Source organism: Mytilus galloprovincialis, chromosome 9 (assembly GCF_965363235.1).
Source record: "Mytilus galloprovincialis chromosome 9, xbMytGall1.hap1.1, whole genome shotgun sequence".
Classification (NCBI taxonomy): Eukaryota; Metazoa; Mollusca; class Bivalvia; order Mytilida; family Mytilidae; genus Mytilus; species Mytilus galloprovincialis.
The window spans coordinates 93,271,217-93,293,491 of NC_134846.1; the positions used below are offsets into that span (position 1 = coordinate 93,271,217).

Genomic DNA, 22,275 nt, shown 5'->3' on the forward strand with positions numbered 1-22,275 from the left:
TTTTGTTTAGTTAATAACAGATTCTGTTTAATGAAAGAGATTTGAATGTCCTCTTGGTATTTTCCGTCTCTTATTTCCCGAACTTTAAACAAGGCTTATTATGGTGACAATGATTTTTGTAAAAGTTTACGGACGACGGACGACAGATTTTGTTTAGTTAATAACAGATTCTGTTTAATGAAAGAGATTTGAATGTCCTCTTGGTATTTTCCGTCTCTTTTATCCCGAACTTTAAACAAGGCTTATTATGATGACAGTGATTTTTGTAAAAGATTACGGACGACGGACGACAGATTTTGTTTAGTTAATAACAGATTCTGTTTAATGAAAGAGATTTGAATGTCCTCTTGGTATTTTCCGTCTCTTTTATCCCGAACTTTAAACAAGGCTTATTATGGTGACAATGATTTTTGTAAAAGTTTACGGACGACGGACGACAGATTTTGTTTAGTTAATAACAGATTCTGTTTAATGAAAGAGATTTGAATGTCCTCTTGGTATTTTCCGTCTCTTTTATCCCGAACTTTAAACAAGGCTTATTATGGTGACAATGATTTTTGTAAAAGTTTACGGACGACGGACGACAGATTTTGTTTAGTTAATAACAGATTCTGTTTAATGAAAGAGATTTGAATGTCCTCTTGGTATTTTCCGTCTCTTATTTCCCGAACTTTAAACAAGGCTTATTATGGTGACAATGATTTTTGTAAAAGTTTACGGACGACGGACGACAGATTTTGTTTAGTTAATAACAGATTCTGTTTAATGAAAGAGATTTGAATGTCCTCTTGGTATTTTCCGTCTCTTATTTCCCGAACTTTAAACAAGGCTTTTTATGATGACAATGATTTTTGTAAAAGTTTACGGACGACGGACGACAGATTTTGTTTAGTTAATAACAGATTCTGTTTAATGAAAGAGATTTGAATGTCCTCTTGGTATTTTCCGTCTCTTATTTCCCGAACTTTAAACAAGGCTTATTATGGTGACAATGATTTTTGTAAAAGTTTACGGACGACGGACGACAGATTTTGTTTAGTTAATAACAGATTCTGTTTAATGAAAGAGATTTGAATGTCCTCTTGGTATTTTCCGCCTCTTTTATCCCGAACTTAAACAAGGCTTATTATGGTGACAATGATTTTTGTAAAAGTTTACGGACGACGGACGACAGATTTTGTTTAGTTAATAACAGATTCTGTTTAATGAAAGAGATTTGAATGTCCTCTTGGTATCTTCCGCCTCTTTTATCCCGAACTTTAAACAAGGCTTATTATGATGACAGTGATTTTTGTAAAAGTTTACGGACGACGGACGACAGATTTTGTTTAGTTAATAACAGATTCTGTTTAATGAAAGAGATTTGAATGTCCTCTTGGTATTTTCCGCCTCTTTTATCCTGAACTTTAAACAAGGATTATTATGGTGACAATGATTTTTGTAAAAGTTTACGGACGACGGACGACAGATTTTGTTTAGTTAATAACAGATTCTGTTTAATGAAAGAGATTTGAATGTCCTCTTGGTATTTTCCGTCTCTTTTATCCCGAACTTTAAACAAGGCTTATTATGATGACAGTGATTTTTGTAAAAGTTTACGGACGACGGACGACAGATTTTGTTTAGTTAATAACAGATTCTGTTTAATGAAAGAGATTTGAATATCCTCTTGGTATCTTCCGCCTCTTTTATCCCGAACTTAAACAAGGCTTATTATGATGACAATGATTTTTGTAAAAGTTTACGGACGACGGACGACAGATTTTGTTTAGTTAATAACAGATTCTGTTTAATGAAAGAGATTTGAATGTCCTCTTGGTATTTTCCGTCTCTTTTATCCCGAACTTTAAACAAGGCTTATTATGATGACAATGATTTTTGTAAAAGTTTACGGACGACGGACGACAGATTTTGTTTAGTTAATAACAGATTCTGTTTAATGAAAGAGATTTGAATGTCCTCTTGGTATTTTCCGTCTCTTTTATCCCGAACTTTAAACAAGGCTTATTATGATGACAGTGATTTTTGTAAAAGTTTACGGACGACGGACGACAGATTTTGTTTAGTTAATAACAGATTCTGTTTAATGAAAGAGATTTGAATGTCCTCTTGGTATTTTCCGTCTCTTATTTCCCCAACTTTAAACAAGGCTTATTATGGTGACAATGATTTTTGTAAAAGTTTACGGACGACGGACGACAGATTTTGTTTAGTTAATAACAGATTCTGTTTAATGAAAGAGATTTGAATGTCCTCTTGGTATTTTCCGTCTCTTATTTCCCGAACTTTAAACAAGGCTTATTATGGTGACAATGATTTTTGTAAAAGTTTACGGACGACGGACGACAGATTTTGTTTAGTTAATAACAGATTCTGTTTAATGAAAGAGATTTGAATGTCCTCTTGGTATTGTCCGCCTCTTTTATCCCGAACTTTAAACAAGGCTTTTTATGATGACAATGATTTTTGTAAAAGTTTACGGACGACGGACGACAGATTTTGTTTAGTTAATAACAGATTCTGTTTAATGAAAGAGATTTGAATGTCCTCTTGGTATTTTCCGCCTCTTTTATCCCGAACTTAAACAAGGCTTATTATGGTGACAATGATTTTTGTAAAAGTTTACGGACGACGGACGACAGATTTTGTTTAGTTAATAACAGATTCTGTTTAATGAAAGAGATTTGAATGTCCTCTTGGTATTTTCCGTCTCTTTTATCCCGAACTTTAAACAAGGCTTATTATGATGACAGTGATTTTTGTAAAAGTTTACGGACGACGGACGACAGATTTTGTTTAGTTAATAACAGATTCTGTTTAATGAAAGAGATTTGAATGTCCTCTTGGTATTTTCCGCCTCTTTTATCCCGAACTTTAAACAAGGCTTATTATGATGACAGTGATTTTTGTAAAAGTTTACGGACGACGGACGACAGATTTTGTTTAGTTAATAACAGATTCTGTTTAATGAAAGAGATTTGAATGTCCTCTTGGTATTTTCCGTCTCTTTTATCCCGAACTTTAAACAAGGCTTATTATGATGACAATGATTTTTGTAAAAGTTTACGGACGACGGACGACAGATTTTGTTTAGTTAATAACAGATTCTGTTTAATGAATGATATTTGAATGTCCTCTTGGTATCTTCCGTCTCTTTTATCCCGAACTTTAAACAAGGCTTATTATGGTGACAATGATTTTTGTAAAAGTTTACGGACGACGGACGACAGATTTTGTTTAGTTAATAACAGATTCTGTTTAATGAATGAGATTTGAATGTCCTCTTGGTATTTTCCGCCTCTTTTATCCCGAACTTTAAACAAGGCTTATTATGATGACAATGATTTTTGTAAAAGTTTACGGACGACGGACGACAGATTTTGTTTAGTTAATAACAGATTCTGTTTAATGAAAGAGATTTGAATATCCTCTTGGTATTGTCCGTCTCTTTTATCCCGAACTTTAAACAAGGCTTATTATGATGACAATGATTTTTGTAAAAGTTTACGGACGACGGACGACAGATTTTGTTTAGTTAATAACAGATTCTGTTTAATGAAAGAGATTTGAATGTCCTCTTGGTATTTTCCGTCTCTTTTATCCCGAACTTTAAACAAGGCTTATTATGATGACAATGATTTTTGTAAAAGTTTACGGACGACGGACGACAGATTTTGTTTAGTTAATAACAGATTCTGTTTAATGAAAGAGATTTGAATGTCCTCTTGGTATTTTCCGTCTCTTATTTCCCGAACTTTAAACAAGGCTTATTATGATGACAATGATTTTTGTAAAAGTTTACGGACGACGGACGACAGATTTTGTTTAGTTAATAACAGATTCTGTTTAATGAAAGAGATTTGAATATCCTCTTGGTATTGTCCGTCTCTTTTATCCCGAACTTTAAACAAGGCTTATTATGATGACAATGATTTTTGTAAAAGTTTACGGACGACGGACGACAGATTTTGTTTAGTTAATAACAGATTCTGTTTAATGAAAGAGATTTGAATGTCCTCTTGGTATTTTCCGTCTCTTTTATCCCGAACTTTAAACAAGGCTTATTATGATGACAATGATTTTTGTAAAAGTTTACGGACGACGGACGACAGATTTTGTTTAGTTAATAACAGATTCTGTTTAATGAAAGAGATTTGAATGTCCTCTTGGTATTTTCCGTCTCTTATTTCCCGAACTTTAAACAAGGCTTATTATGATGACAATGATTTTTGTAAAAGTTTACGGACGACGGACGACAGATTTTGTTTAGTTAATAACAGATTCTGTTTAATGAAAGAGATTTGAATGTCCTCTTGGTATTTTCCGTCTCTTATTTCCCGAACTTTAAACAAGGCTTATTATGGTGACAATGATTTTTGTAAAAGTTTACGGACGACGGACGACAGATTTTGTTTAGTTAATAACAGATTCTGTTTAATGAAAGAGATTTGAATGTCCTCTTGGTATTTTCCGTCTCTTTTATCCCGAACTTTAAACAAGGCTTATTATGATGACAATGATTTTTGTAAAAGTTTACGGACGACGGACGACAGATTTTGTTTAGTTAATAACAGATTCTGTTTAATGAAAGAGATTTGAATGTCCTCTTGGTATTTTCCGCCTCTTTTATCCCGAACTTAAACAAGGCTTATTATGATGACAATGATTTTTGTAAAAGTTTACGGACGACGGACGACAGATTTTGTTTAGTTAATAACAGATTCTGTTTAATGAAAGAGATTTGAATATCCTCTTGGTATTGTCCGTCTCTTTTATCCCGAACTTTAAACAAGGCTTATTATGATGACAATGATTTTTGTAAAAGTTTACGGACGACGGACGACAGATTTTGTTTAGTTAATAACAGATTCTGTTTAATGAAAGAGATTTGAATGTCCTCTTGGTATTTTCCGTCTCTTATTTCCCGAACTTTAAACAAGGCTTATTATGGTGACAATGATTTTTGTAAAAGTTTACGGACGACGGACGACAGATTTTGTTTAGTTAATAACAGATTCTGTTTAATGAAAGAGATTTGAATGTCCTCTTGGTATTTTCCGTCTCTTTTATCCCGAACTTTAAACAAGGCTTATTATGATGACAGTGATTTTTGTAAAAGTTTACGGACGACGGACGACAGATTTTGTTTAGTTAATAACAGATTCTGTTTAATGAAAGAGATTTGAATGTCCTCTTGGTATTTTCCGTCTCTTATTTCCCGAACTTTAAACAAGGCTTATTATGGTGACAATGATTTTTGTAAAAGTTTACGGACGACGGACGACAGATTTTGTTTAGTTAATAACAGATTCTGTTTAATGAAAGAGATTTGAATGTCCTCTTGGTATTTTCCGTCTCTTTTATCCCGAACTTTAAACAAGGCTTATTATGATGACAATGATTTTTGTAAAAGTTTACGGACGACGGACGACAGATTTTGTTTAGTTAATAACAGATTCTGTTTAATGAAAGAGATTTGAATGTCCTCTTGGTATTTTCCGTCTCTTTTATCCCGAACTTTAAACAAGGCTTATTATGGTGACAATGATTTTTGTAAAAGTTTACGGACGACGGACGACAGATTTTGTTTAGTTAATAACAGATTCTGTTTAATGAAAGAGATTTGAATGTCCTCTTGGTATTTTCCGCCTCTTTTATCCTGAACTTTAAACAAGGCTTATTATGATGACAGTGATTTTTGTAAAAGTTTACGGATGACGGACGACAGATTTTGTTTAGTTAATAACAGATTCTGTTTAATGAAAGAGATTTGAATGTCCTCTTGGTATTTTCCGTCTCTTTTATCCCGAACTTTAAACAAGGCTTATTATGGTGACAATGATTTTTGTAAAAGTTTACGGACGACGGACGACAGATTTTGTTTAGTTAATAACAGATTCTGTTTAATGAAAGAGATTTGAATGTCCTCTTGGTATTTTCCGTCTCTTTTATCCCGAACTTTAAACAAGGCTTATTATGATGACAGTGATTTTTGTAAAAGTTTACGGACGACGGACGACAGATTTTGTTTAGTTAATAACAGATTCTGTTTAATGAAAGAGATTTGAATATCCTCTTGGTATCTTCCGCCTCTTTTATCCCGAACTTAAACAAGGCTTATTATGATGACAATGATTTTTGTAAAAGTTTACGGACGACGGACGACAGATTTTGTTTAGTTAATAACAGATTCTGTTTAATGAAAGAGATTTGAATATCCTCTTGGTATTGTCCGTCTCTTTTATCCCGAACTTTAAACAAGGCTTATTATGATGACAATGATTTTTGTAAAAGTTTACGGACGACGGACGACAGATTTTGTTTAGTTAATAACAGATTCTGTTTAATGAAAGAGATTTGAATGTCCTCTTGGTATTTTCCGTCTCTTATTTCCCGAACTTTAAACAAGGCTTATTATGGTGACAATGATTTTTGTAAAAGTTTACGGACGACGGACGACAGATTTTGTTTAGTTAATAACAGATTCTGTTTAATGAAAGAGATTTGAATGTCCTCTTGGTATTTTCCGTCTCTTTTATCCCGAACTTTAAACAAGGCTTATTATGATGACAATGATTTTTGTAAAAGTTTACGGACGACGGACGACAGATTTTGTTTAGTTAATAACAGATTCTGTTTAATGAAAGAGATTTGAATATCCTCTTGGTATTGTCCGCCTCTTTTATCCCGAACTTTAAACAAGGCTTATTATGGTGACAATGATTTTTGTAAAAGTTTACGGACGACGGACGACAGATTTTGTTTAGTTAATAACAGATTCTGTTTAATGAAAGAGATTTGAATGTCCTCTTGGTATTTTCCGTCTCTTTTATCCTGAACTTAAACAAGGCTTATTATGGTGACAATGATAAACATACTGAGATGTCTTGTCTAATAAATATATAGAATTTGTGTTAAAAGTCATCACGATAAAAGTTTAATACAAGTATAATATAAATCTTTACTTTATAAATGAGCCAGAGATAAACGGACATGTTACTTATTATGAGTGAGAAATTCATATGAAACCTAAACAAAGATTATGCAATACAATTTTCTGCCATTTTCAAAAGAAATGAATGTTTGATACCAGGAATGAATTTAACATAATGTAACCCCAAAAGAATTGCTAAAACATGTTAACCCTTGCAACATGAGGAGTGCCACATGTAGAACAGGAGCTGCTTGTTGGTTGGTTTTTTGCCATGGTGATGTGAATTTTTATTATGATTATGAGTTTCAAAGTCCCTCTTTTTTTACTGGTTCTATAAACCAAATACAGCTCATTAAGTGATTATCTAGCCTTGCCCTTTGTTTTTCATGATAATATATAAAGTGTATGACCTTGACCTTTCAGAAACAAATTCCAAAATTATTTGCGATACATTTCCTTAAAACAAAAATATTATTAAAGGTTATCAATTTGCCATTGTAGTTAAATCGTTGAATGTTTTTTTATAAGTATTGTTCTGATGGTTAAATACATAATTAAACATATATTGCTATCCAGTTTTGAAAGATTATGGCCCCGACATTTTATTTGACAAGGCAAAGATTGACTCAGACTGCTTGTGATGTTTTCAAATTTATCCGTAGTATTGTTATTAGTATTTTTCTTTCTTTGAAAACATGGTTTATATATTAGTTGAAATTCGGATTTGAACTAGCCTTCAGTATTAAAAACTATTGACACAGAGATATGTCTCATGTTTTGTAACTTTGATGGTGAAATGAAATTATTGAAATTAAAGACACCCTAGTAGATTTCGAAAAAGAGCAGGTTAATGCCGCTACAGGGCAGCTTTTGCACCCGCAACGTTAAACGTGATTAATATAAGTTGCAATAACTTGTTTCCCAATCCAATATAAATAAATATGTTTAAACTAAATTAAACTATACTGGTAATATTTAAACATGTTAACCATGCAAATTATTCAAGGTTAATGAACCATGACTGAAGGTGCAGGGTCAATAGAAATGAGATTTGTCAATACTAAAAATCTGCATTTTTAATAATATAATATCATTTACCTTCCTCTAGGGAAGTAAACATTTAACTTCAAGGTGGGGCATTATTGGTTTTTTTTTCAGTGCCAGATAATTGTTTTTTTAGTTTTTTGATTTACTCCTTTTTGGAGACTAAAGGGTAAGAGATTTACTCTTTCTTGAAGACTAAAGGTGAGGGATTTACTCCTTTTTGAAGACTAAAGGGTAAGGGATTTACTCCTTTGTGAAGACTAAAGGGTGAGAGAATTACTCCTTTTTGGAAACTAAAGGGTAAGGGATTTACTCCTTTTTGATGACTAAAGGGTGAGGGATTTACTCCCTTTTGAAGACTAAAGGGTAAGGGATTTACTCCTTTTTGAAGACTAAAGGGTGAGGGATTTACTCCTTTTTGAAGACTAAAGGGTAAGGGATTTACTCCTTTTTGAAGACTAAAGAGTAAGGGATTTACTCCTTTTTGAAGACTAAAGGGTGAGGGATTTACTCCTTTTTGATGATTAAAGGGCAAGGGATTTACTCCTTTTTGAAGACTAAAGGGTAAGGCATTTACTCCTTTTTGAAGACTAAAGGATAAGGGATTTACTCCTTTTTGAAGACTAAAGGGTGAGGGATTTATTCCTTTTTGAAGACTAAAAGGTAAGGGAGTTACTCTTTTTTGATGATTAAAGGGTAAGGGATTTACTCCTTTTTTAAGACTAAAGGGTAAGGGATTTACTCCTTTCTGAAGATTAAAGGGTAAGGCATTTACTTCTTTTTGAAGATTAAAGGGTAAGGGATTTACTCCATTTTTAAGACTTAAGGTGAAGGGATTTACTCCTTTTTGAAGATTAAAAGGTAAGGAATTTACTCCCTTTTGAAGACTAAAGGTTAAGGGATTTACTCCTTTTCGAAGACTAAAGGGTTAGGGATTTACTCCTTTTTGAAGATTAAAGGGTAAGGGATTTACTCCTTTTTGAAGATTAAACGGTAAGGGATTTACCCTTTGTTGTATTGTTTTGATGGTTAAATACATAATTAAACATATATTGCTATCCAGTTTTGAAAGATTATACTCCTTTTTGAAGATTAAAGGGTAAGGGATTTACTCTTTGTTGAAGATTACATGGTATGGGATTTACTCCTTGTTGTAGGCTATAGGTGACCTATAGTTGTTAATTTCTGTGTCATTTTGGTCATAGGATAAGCGATTTACTCCTAGTTGAGACTATAGGGTACGGGATTTACTCCTTTTTAAAGACTATACAGTATGGGATTTACTCTTTGTTCAAGACAATACAGTGACCAGTAGTTGTTGCACACATTATATTCCCTAAGACCTTGGTGGATATCTGATTCATTTACAATAACACCTCATATTCTTATTTTCATATAACTATGCAGGATATTCAAATATAGTATCATCATCTGATGAGTAGAACTAAATTGTATTCAAAGAAAGGAACTGGCTCTATAGTCGCCGTCATGTGAAATTGGCAACGTGATTTTTGTCGAAATTTTTTTAAATATCAGCCGCATTTACTCGAGATGATGTTTTTCCATTAGCGGAAGAAAAATTCTTTCCAAATATCCACTACTGTCCTACCTTTTATTGTGTTTGCACTGTATAATCTTGACCTTCACATTTTTCAAAATTAATTACATTGTAAAACCGCCATCTTGGTTTCTATGAGGATCCCTTATTTATGTGGTGGAGAGCCTAATTTTGAAACAACATTACTTCCCTTGATAATGGACTGTGAGAAATTTACATTTAAATATTACTGTTGATATAAATTATTGATACAAATGATTATTTACTTATATATATAGCTTTTCTATTCATCTCGCTATAGTTAAATAAGATCTGAGATTAATATTTGTTAAATTGCTGAGTCATTTAGAGAGCCATAGTCTTCCTATAGAAACTGTTTAATGTAGGTGCAATTGTTAAAATGCAACCCAATTCTGTTTTAAAACAGTCTACATAAGGCTTTTAATATAGAAAGTTTGCTGGTCTTGCACAGACCTCACCACTTGCTGAAAGATGACATTGTTACATATAGAACAAAATGTCTATCTTCAGTCTTGCTGGTCTTGCACAGATCTCACCATATTTTGTCACTCTTATGTGAGTTTAAACTTATTTACATTTGAATACTTTATTTTTACAATATTAATGTTGATATTTGCTAAATTGTAATCTATTAATAAACTATGAAAACTTGTTAGTGTTGAGTATTACAAAGTTAAATATGAAGGATCAGAGACTCAGGATTCCGATACCTACTCTTTATGCAAACAGGGGTAAAACGTTGACACAGAAAATTCACAACTTAAAAAACCCTCCGGTTACATTTACATAACATTCGTTATTCTCTGGTTATATCATTGTCATTGATGTGATACAATTTCCAGCGCTTTTTGCCTTTAAACAATAAAGATGATGAAAAGCTCTGAGAGACCCGAGAAAATAGACAGCATGTGGAACTCCACAGCAACACTTCCGGTAATAACAATGTCGGATTCCACCATACAAAATAATCTTGGATTATGTGAAGGTCAGGATTATACAGTGCAAACTCAATAAAAGGTAGGACAGTAGTTGATTTTTGTAATGATATTGATTCCGCTAATTGAAAAACGTTATTTTGAATGAATGAACCAAAACATGGTACCAATTTTACGTGACGGTGACTATATAAAGTAAATTCTGTCTTCCTAAAGTAATTAAACAGACGTCATATACGAGCTATTTTAGGTTTTTAGTGAATATAGGCTAATTTTAAGTACATTTTGGCTAAAGCATTGACTAGTATATTTTTTTCCTGTGAAAAGATCAAGCAAAATACATTTATTACTGCAATATCACACAGATGAAAACTGTCTGGAAAGTTTAAACTAAGTACTGTATATAGATTCAAAATTTACACATTTAAACTAAAGGCTCTCAAGAGATTGTGTCGTTCACCTGACTCTACTGGGTTTTTCATATAAAATAAAAATAACAAGAGGCTGTCACAACGACAGCAAACCGGATTTATTAATATTTATTTGTGTCCTGGCAATATCACAAGAACCATTACTGATGAATGGTGAAAGTGAAAATCGTCAATATCAAATTTGACCTCCATTTTGTCATCAGTATCAACATATTAAAATTTGAAAAGCTTAGATTGAATGGTTCATGAGTAAATGCAACAACGTGAATGGAAACACCATTTTACAATCTTTCAAGAACCATATCGCCTGAACGGTAAAAGTCAAAATCGTCATTATTGAACTTGACCTCTATTTTGTCATCAGTAACAACATATAAAAATTTCAAAAGCTTTGGTTGAATGGTTCATGAGAAAATGCACGGACACGACTGGAAACACCATTTTTCAATCTTTCAAGAACCATAACTCCTGAACGGTAAAAGTCAAAATCGTCATTATTTAACTTGACCTCTATTTTGTCATCAGTTACAACATATTAAAATTTGGGAAGCTTTGGTAGAACAGTTCATGCGTAAATGCACGGACACAACTGGAATCTCCATTTTTCAATCTTTCAAGAACCATAACTCCTGAACGGTAAAAGTAAAAATCGTCGTTATTGAACTTGACCTCCATTTTGTCATCAGTAACAACATATTAAATTTTGGGAAGCTTTGGTAGAACAGTTCATGCGTAAATGCACGGACACGACTGAAAACTCCATTTTTCAATCTTTCAAGAACCATAACTCCTGAACGGTAAAAGCCATTATTGAACTTGACCTTCATTTAGTTGTCAGTAACAACATATTAAAATTTTAAAAGCTTTGGCTGAACGGTTCATGAGTTAATGCACGGACAACATTTGATTGCCGCCCGCCCGACCGCCCGGCCGCCCGACTGCCCGACTGCCCGACCGCCCGGCCGCCCGACCGCCCGGCCGCCCGGCCGCCCGCCGTACATCCCGAAATCAATAACCGACATTTTTGTCACAAAAATCCGGTTAAAAATCATAACAGATACTTAAAAAATGATTGAGGCCAACTTTGGTTTAATATTGGCCCCATAATGTAATAATAAATCATGGTGGCCAGCTTGAACAGTAAATCAGCAACAAAGTAGCAACACTTCAGCAGCACCTCATAAGGAACATTTATGACATGTTTAATTTCAGTCCAAGCAGTGGTTCTCTAAAAGAAGACATTTGTATGTATTTCCAATAGGGTCCTATGATAAACTAATTCCTCCCCTGGCTGCCATCTTGGCTGATGTATCAGCAACAAAGTAGCAAAACTTCATTAACACCTCATAAGGAGCATTTATGCTATGTTTGGTTTCATTCCATTCAGTGGTTCTCTAAAAGAAGACATTTGTATGTATTTCCCTTAGGGTCCTATGTTATATGCAATTTGGCAAAAAAAGAACCTTCTACAATTTTTTGGATTATTCAATATTTACCCCTTATATTCCAAGGTACTGTATCTTCTTGAGATGTCTTCAACTTTTTCACTTTTTTTGTCAAAGCTTTCTTTGCTCTCTTCAAGCCCTTCACTGACTTGTTCAAGCTCTCATACGACTTTTTCAATTCCATTATTTCACCATTTGAACGTTTAATGTCCAGCATTATTTCCTGATTTGTCTGGTCTAGTATCTTAACCTTCAGGTCATCACACTCCAGTTTCATTGGTTGTCCACCTAATCGGCTGATAGCCTGAAAATTAACAAAGAACAAGGAGTCTTCATTAAAAAACAAGTTGGATTGTGATTAAAAATATCTAAATCTTAAAATCTAAATACACAGTAAGAATCAGCATATTAATGAAATATAAGAAGATGTGGTATAAGTGCCAATAAGACAGCTCTCAATCCAAGTCACAATTTGTAAAAGTAAACTATTATAGGTAAAAGTACGGTCTTCAACACGGAGCCATAACCCCAAAATTCAATCCCAAACTTTCTTTAAATGTATCAATTCATATGCTTATTCACAATTGATTGTCACGAAACAAAACAAAAATGCAAGTTTTTTACCCTTTTGGTTTTACCCTTAATTGTTGAACATTTAAGACAATAACCCCCAAATCAATCGCAACATTTTTTGGTATGGAACAATGACAACAAAGACAATGTCATACAATTTTTCCAATGCAAAACTATTGCAGTTGCAAAAAAAGTGACTTGCAACAATTACTGATTATAATAGAAAAGTAAATTCTTAGCCGTTTTGTAAAAATATTCAGAATTGAATTAGTTTCTTATAGTTTCTGATTTGAAATACATGTACACTGCATTCAAGAACTGAAGAGATAATAAAAATGCTGATACCAAGTCAGGAATGTGACAGTTAATTTCCATTCGTTTGATGTGTTAGAGCTTTTGGGTTTGCCATTTGATCAGGGACTTTCTGTTTTGAATTTTCCTTGGAGTTCAGTATTAGTGTTATTTTACTTTTAACATGTAGTGATTTCGAATGTGAGGAAAATCATCTTCATAGACTGCAACATGGTCCATGCCAACGATTGATATTTCCATGTCATATATAAATGCATACCTTTCAGTTTCAGGCTTTTTGGTGAAATTAATCTTACTGTATAGTTTGTATCCATGCTAACATTGTATTTACGATGAACTTACACTAGTCACATTATCCCATGCTGTTGTGAATGTAGTACTGTCTACTTTTCCCTCATCCAGGTGAGCAAGGAAGTTCCTGTAATATTTAATCCTGGCCAAATCTGAAGAAGGTGTGGTTTCATTATCAGATGGTAACCTGTCAAATCCACCATGAGGAGGACTGGTATTGGTCAGGTGTCTGAGTAACGATATTATTAGAGTAACGTCAAATGTTTTAGAATCAGGAACATCTAGAAATAAAATATATAAGATCATCAAATCGTTGAAGATTTAAGACAAATTAATAACCTTTATTTATTCTAAGAAAAAGATGGAAGATCACAGACACCTGATCATCTTTTCTATAGATAAACCCTATGTTATAAAAGTAAGATGGAATGTCTCAGAACTTGACCATTTTTATGAATAACCTTTATGCAGAAACTTCTCAGGAAGAAAGATAAGAAGTTAGGGATGTCCTTTAACTTTACTTTCCGCTATATAGATGATGTTCTCTCTTGTCGTTTTGATACATTCCCCATTTCCATTCTCAATTTTATCTTTCACTAAATATTTCAAAACTTGGTGACTATGTGGAACGCATCTATCCCATCGAACTAAAGATAAAGGATACTACAGATACAGTTAAGTCAGCCTCATATCTAGACTTACATCTCGAAATTGACAATGAGGGTCGGTTGAAAACAAAACTTTACGACAAAAGAGATGATTTCAGCTTTCCAATTGTGAACTTTCCATTTCTAAGTAGCAAAATTCCAGCAGCACCTGCATACGGGGTATATATCACCTAATTGATACGATATCCCGTGCTTGCATTGCCTATCATGGTTTTCTTGATAGAGGTTGCTGTTCATAAGGAAGCTATTAAACTAAAAGTTCCAAATGGTGAAGTTGAAATCATCCCTTCGTAAATTTTACAGACGCCATCACCAGTTGGTTGACCGTTATGGAATAATGATATCGGATATGTTCCTTACGTCGTAACTACAATCCCTTTCCCTATCATGAATGTGACCTACCAAATTATACTATTTACCGGATTTGTTATCACAAAAGCAACATGACGGTTGTCACATGTAGAGCAGGATCTGCTTACCCTTCCGGAGCACCTGAGATCACCCCTTGTTATTTGTGGGGTTATTGTTGTTTATTCTTTAGTTTTCTATGTTGGTGTCATGTGTACTTTTGTTTGTCTTTTACATTTTTAACCATGGCGTTGTCAGTTTATTTTCCATTTATGAGTTTTACTGTCTCTTTGTTTTCTTTCGTCCCCCTCTTTATTTATCCTGAATGTAAAACGAACTATCAAATATACTTGATCACTTCTGTAAATAACCTTGATGTATCCTTAAATGTAAAACGGAATATCAAATAGTTATCTAAGGTATCATGATTATAATTTAGTACGCCAGACGCGCGTTTGGTCTACATAAGACTCATCAGTGACGCTCGTATCAAAATATTTATAAAGCCAAACAAATACAAAATTGAAGAGCATTGAGGATCCAAAATTCCAAAAAGTTGTGCCAAAAGATACTTCATCACTTCTATAAATAACCAATATGTATCCTTAATGTCAAACGGAATATAAGATACTTGTTCACCTCTACAAAACAACACCTTTATAAACACTTTGGGTAAATAAAGGCAACAGTAGTATACCGCTGTTCAAAACTCATAAATCCATGGACAAAAAACAAAATCGGGGCAACAAACCACAACCGAGGGAAACGCATTAAATATAAGAGGAGAACAACGACACAACACTGAAATGTAACGCACATAGAAACGGACCAAGCATCAGACAAAATCCCACGAGTATAACAAACATAACATCAAAACCAAATACATGAATTTGGGATAGACAAGTACCGTGACACGTCTTATCGCAATGTGAATTTACACTCAAAAATAAGAGAAAACAAGATTGTAGATTACAGAAATTTGGTCATTTCTATAATGAATTTTCATTTCACAGATGATAGTTGACATGTTTTAACTACAATAGTTACTAAAGGTACCAGGTTTACAATTTAGCACGCCAGACACGCGTTTTGTCTACATAAAACTAATCAGTGACGCTCATATCAAAATATTTATATAGCCAAACAAGTACAAAGTTAAAGAGCACTGAGGATCCAAAATTTCAAAAAGTTGTGCCAAATATGGCTAAGGTAATCTTTGCCTGGAATAAGAAAATCCTTAGTTTTTCGAAAATTTCAAGGTTTTGTATACAGAAAATTTATAAAAATGACCACAACTCAACTATATATCTCAACTTGTGCAATTCGCTCGTGAATGTAACAATGTTTTATATTTTAACGAGAGAAAGTTGTGTATTACTGAAAAATTATTACACCAGGGTTTTTGATATTGCAAACTAGTCAAAACATTTACTAAATTTTATCATCGGTATAAGGACATCATTCGTAAATATAGCTCTTCATGCAGACTTCTTATACGTTTAGGTATTTCACATCCAATTTTTATGGCAATATTCTTTATAAAGCACAAAAATGTCAGTATTCACCGCAGAAACTAACAAAACCTTAAAATAGGCTTATTAAGAATGGATATAGTTACGATACTGTTGTCAGGTCACTAAAGATTGCATATTTTGGCGTTAATTTTGATTCACTTATAGGGTCTTTGCATCGGAACAAACACATTTATTCAAAAACCAGTTGTTGGCATGACACGGGTTATGTTCTTCTCATATATGTTATGATGGTATAATACTAAACCCCTAGCGGGAAGGATTGTGTCTGATATTCATATGATGAAATCATAATCTGTCAATCAGTTTAATTGAAGTCTGGAGCTGGCATGTCAGTTAACTGATAGCAGGTTATTGTTATTTATGTATAATTGTCATTTTGTTTACTTTCTTTGGTCACATTTTCTGACATCAGACTCGGACTTCTCTTGAATTTTAAATGTACGTTTTGTTATGCGTATACTTTTCTACATTGGCTAGAGATATAGGGGGAGGGTTGAGATCTCATAAACATGTTTAACCCCGACGCATTTTTGCGCCTGTCCCAAGTCAGGAGCCTCTGGGCTTTGTTAATCTTGTATTATTTTATCTTTAGTTTCTTGTGTACAATTTGGAAATTAGTATGGCATTCATTATCACTGAACTAGTATATATTTGTTTAGGGTCCAGCTGAAGGACGCCTCCGGGTGCGGGAATTTCTCGTTACATTGAAGACCCCTTGGTGACCTTCTGCTGTGGTTTTTTCTATGGTCGGGTTGTTGTCTCTTTGATACATTCCCCATTTCCATTCTCAATTTTACATTATTGATATTCATGTTAACACCGAAATGTTGACTACTGGGCTGGTGATACCCTCGGGGACGAAACGTCCACCAGCAGTGGCAGAGACCCAGTGGTGTAAATGGTTGTAAATGGGTGTAAATCCTGTTCCCTTTCAATAGTGCCACACGTAGAGCTATAACACTCATTCTCAATTTAGGGTCGCAATTCTATGTACCGCAGTGTAAAAGACATATTCGGCCACAGACTTGTACATTTCTATACATTGTCGGATAGGGGATACCTGTGTGGAGATAGAAATAATTGTTTTCCAAAAGTAACTCTCACAATTTAAACAAAATCCAGCTTTATGATCGTCAAAAACAGTACTTACGTTACTGTCCACGGCAAGGTTTCAAATTATTAAAATCTCAGTCTCGTGTTATTTGAGTTATTTGTGCACAAAAAATTCTGCAGTTATTTGAAGAATTATCATACTTTTCAACTGATACTTGTAAAATCCATACGCATAGCACATTTTAAAAATCAGATTGAATCTAAATTTCCAGTGTCACCAAGTCCAAACTATTTGAATTGATGTGTTTCTTAAACGACGTTTGCACTGCATTAAATGAAGTTATAGTAAACAAAACCTATTTGTTTTATTCCTTAGATACATTGTTTTAGCTGACAAATATCAAATATAGCAAAATTGTTCTGTTCACATTGAATTTGCATTTTTTTCCATACCAAGGATCATGGTTATTAAAACAGGGGATATTTAAGTGTTGCACGACACAGCAATAACGCATATCTCAAATGCAACAGCTCTTAGTTATTGGAGAGGTGGAAGTATATGTACATTTTTTGCATCTTTGGATAAAACAAAACAATATTTTTACGCCACTCGCCATTTGTTTTTGTCAACCCACATTAACATATTTTTCATTTTACTTCACTTATTTCTAACAAAAACTTGAGATTGCAGCAATGCTGTCTCAATTATTACGATTCTACATATAAAAAAGAAGATATGGTATGATTGCCAATGAGTCAACTACAATGTATCCACAAAAAACCAAAATGACAAAGACATTAACAACTATATGTCACCGTACGGCCTTCAACAATGAGCAAATCCCATACCGCATAGTCAGCTATAAAAGGTCCCGATAAGACAATGTAAAACAATTCAAACGAGAAAATTAATAGATATAGGAAGATGTGGTGTGAGTGCCAATGAGACAACTCTCCATACAAATAACAATTTAAAAAGTAAACCATTATAGGTTAAAGTTAATGTCTGTTTTATAGAAAAAATTGAACACTTTATTAATCATAACATTTTATAAAGATACATATCTGGATTCATCTTCAATCTGTTTTTATTGAACACTTCCAATCTAGTAAAGGTAGCACAATAAAAAGATTTTTTTACTTCCAATCTCCAACCTTTAAAATGCGGTTATTTTCTTAAGACTGCATATATACATTAATAAAAGAGGTATATATATAGATAGATAATGGTTTATCTTTTAAATTACTGTAATATTTTTTGTTATACAAATAATTATGTAATCAATTATTATGCAATTAATGGCAAAATCTTTTGTCAGTTCACTCGAATGAATTTAGCTCTATAATCTCCAAAGCGTGCAAATGGGAAGAAAACTCTACAAAGAAAAGTGTCTAAAGTTGTAGAAACATCATTTGTTCATTTATTTATTTTTTTATAGATTTACAGTAGAAAAACTTAATTGTTGGTGATGGAGTCTGTCAAAGTCTGTTGACAATATATGTCTGTCATAGGCTACATTGGGACAGGTCAGAAAGTTAAGGAACAGGACTTTCCACTTTGTTTGAAATATAAATTCTCTTACACTGAAACTTAAGGAATATGAAGTTTCACTGTAATTAACTAACTTAAAACATGACTCTAAACTTACTAGGAAATCTTGGGAACAGGAGATTCCACTGCGACTGGTTTATTACTCGTTTGTTTTGAAGGTCTTTCAGTTTGTTGTACTCTTGCTTTAGAGAGGAATCTAAGCATGATGGAGCAAATTCCTGATCAAACAATGTTCGTGCTGCACGAGGAGATATACCTGTCAGTAATAGGCTCATCCTGACATAGTTTTCCTCCTCTTGTGTAAGTCTAGATGCCATTATGTGATGCTATAATAATCAAGTGGATACTTTTGTTCAGGCGTCCAATTTAATTTCTTTATTCAATGTTTATCGTAGCTGTTCATATATTTGGAACTTGAATCGTGGCTGCATTTCTCATGATTTTGCAGTCACCAACTAGGTTTATTATTGACACCTGAGAACAGTTTCTGAAAAGAAAAGAAAATGTGAAAATGTTTTGTTATCATTTACAATTAGTGCTGTCATTTAAATGGAAATGTTTTAATTATACCGTAAAATTTCTTGAGTGATGACCTTAATTTGATTGATTCACAGCCATGTCGTAGGGACTTTTGAGAAAGCAGTATTCCTCGTTCAACAAAATCAACGTACTTGGAGCTAGCTCTAGAGTAACGTATCAAGTGAGACACATATACTCCATATGCTGGTGTCGCCGGAATGTTGCTACAAAGAAATGGAAAGTAGGTGACTAAAGGAAAACAAATAAAAAGTAGAGGAGCGCAATTGGTACCCATTGGGATTCCAATGGACCAAGTGTTTCTTTCATATTTCCAATAGTCTGTTGGAAGACCAAAATGACCAAACCTTTTAATTCAACAAATATGTTGTCAACTAAAAAATCCAGCATGGCAATGATATCCTCTTCGGTGTATTTTTCACTTGATTCTGTATAATTTTTCACAACATACGCTGAATTCCAGCCCAAAACTAGATATTTAAAACGTCTGGTGCCCCTTTTTGTTAAAGAAACATAAGCTGACAAGTTCTTTCAGTCGAGCTTTAAGTTTAGTATGTGGAATAGTGGTATAAAGAGTTGAAGGTTTTGATGTTGGTACAATGTTTTAATGATTTAGATTGTATATTAACCAAGAACTCTTTTGAATTTTTCAGTATCCACAACTGATTTACACTACATCTTGAATATGTCGTTTCGGAATATTTCTGACTGCCACGAGTATAGCAGTAAGAACTTTAGAAAGGGGTTTAGGGGAAAAGAACACTTGGAAGAACCTGCAATATATGATTTTCAAAAGTTAAAAGGGTGAAATATAATTCCTTTTTTTGAAGAGTCTAAAATTTTATCTAAAACTTGTGAGGACAATTGGGTGGGAAGCATTTATTAATTATCTAAATTTATCGCTTTTTTTGGCATTTTTCCTTTGATCTTTTTTTGTGATAATTTTCATATCATGCTACTCGCTTGAGATGGAAAATTATCACTAGAAACTAAGCATGCACGTGGCGTTGCTAACGAAATTGACATGAAATTGACACGAAATTGACAGCGTTGTCATACATGTCATAGGTAAAATAGCAATAAAAAGATTATCATTGTTCATCTCAACTCGATTGCCTTTCTTGCTTTCGCCGTCCCGGCTAAAGCGAGAAAATCAATCTCGTTGAGATGATCACAGATAATCTATAAATCTTGATTTACCCCAGGAGTATTTGTTAAATCACAAATGTCATATACAGTCAATTATCATTAAAAAAAACTCCGAATTAAATATGATGAAATTTGGCTTAACCAACTAAATAATGACAAACCTAGCATTGTGTAAGGAAATAAATTAAGGATCTATAGACTATTTGAAAATAATGTAGGCCTTGAAAATATTTATTGTTAAATAATTGTAGAACATTAAATTAGTTAAGCTAATTTAGAACTAGTGCCCATAAACTTGAAATAGAACAGGGAAAACATAAAGGAATACCCCCAGATAAAAGATTTTGTAAATTATGTAATAATAACATTGTTGAGGATGAAATCCATTTTCCTCTTCAATGTCCATCACTTAAAAGAGAAAGGTCCAGTTTCATTTTAGATTTATCCTCTAAATTTACTAATTTTAACATTTTAGATGAGCAATCTAATTTTGTATGGTTGATGTCAAATGAAGATCCATTTGGTAATTACATAATGATTAATATTAATAGATAGTTTAATAAAGACTAGAAGAGTACAATTAAGTAATAAAACATAAGTAGCCCAATTATAAAACGGTACTGATTGTGGTCACTCAACAAATGGAAGTTTTTAACGACCTTGACTGGCTATACAGCCCTTGCATGGTCGGTTGTGGTCACTCACTCAATATCTATGAGCATATATACTGTGCTTGTTGTCTCCCTTCTCTAATATTGTTTTAGTTTTATTGTCATGATTGTAATTTCAATGAAACAAGCACCACAATTATTTGTACACTTTATTTCAAACTGTAGATCTAATTGTACTCCTCCTTGGGGCGTCTTGAATGACAATAGTCCAAATAATTATGACGTCTTGAAAGGCTTTTATATTTCTTTTTTTTATCTTAGACGCTTTGGAGTAGATTGACAAATACAAGTTGTTGTTGTTCTTGTTGGTGTTGGGGAAATCTGTTATATTGTTAACAAAGTGTTAGTTGAGTTTAACTATTTAAAAATATTAAATGTTACGTACGTGAATATATTAAGTTTTTTAACAAGTTTAAAACTGTGTTGAAAGTCAATTTCTACTTTCGATTTCATGTGTAGTTGTTAGGTTATTTCCCTCTTTTAAATATGCTATGTATCGAAGCATGACATCTCGGCACATTACAAACTCGGCACATGACAACTCTACACATTAGATCTATTTACCACCGAATTACCTACAACTTTCTTTTCATTTATCTTTTAAATTTGACATATTGTTGTTTTAGGCTCTCCTTTTTATAGATAATTAATTGGGAAAATATAACTTTATTGTTATATATCATTTGTAAGGTTATTGTCCTCCAAGTTCACAAATTTCAAGATTTTTCAGGAAAATAATATTCTGATAAAGTGTCGTTTTTGTCCATAACAGAAAGACAACATTTTCGTTAAAACGTTTATTGTAAAACTGTTTGAAAGTCAATTACAAAGATTTTGAAAATTATATAAATCATCATAGCAAAACTGAGATGGACCGTACCTCTGTTATGAACCTGTAGTCAATTATTTTACATGTGATCATTGCATCATATATCATACATACATTCCCTGTGGCGGATCAAAAGGGGGGTTGGGTATTGAACTCTCCTTTTTGGACGATAAATGCATTTGAATATGTCCTGGACATATGGTTTCGGCCCTTCCCTTTTGAAAAATAACTGTATATGCCCCCGATTCGTGTAGACGAACGTATGCTATTCGTCCTCTAAAAGCACTCTTATAAAGACGGATAGGACCAGGTTAAAATGTCAATCAATCTTATCAAATATAGATTTCTGATTTCGTTATACTACTAGTATGTAGTATCCCAATAACAGA

At 33.3% G+C, this 22,275-nt stretch overlaps 1 protein-coding gene across 1 annotated transcript in view; it reads right to left on the bottom strand.

The window, feature by feature from the left end:
• LOC143046394 (uncharacterized) overlaps window positions 1-21,547 on the bottom strand; it is a 162,662-nt gene extending 141,115 nt beyond the window's left edge. Inside the window, exons 1-4 of the mRNA XM_076219537.1 lie at window positions 21,443-21,547; window positions 18,798-19,187; window positions 13,596-13,825; window positions 12,420-12,672 (exon numbers count right to left, since the gene is read on the bottom strand). Of these exons, the coding sequence (XP_076075652.1) occupies window positions 12,420-12,672; window positions 13,596-13,825; window positions 18,798-19,017 (703 nt within the window). The 5' untranslated portion in view covers window positions 19,018-19,187; window positions 21,443-21,547. The remainder of the gene's footprint in view (window positions 1-12,419; window positions 12,673-13,595; window positions 13,826-18,797; window positions 19,188-21,442) is intronic.
• Between the last annotated feature and the right edge of the window lie 728 nt (window positions 21,548-22,275).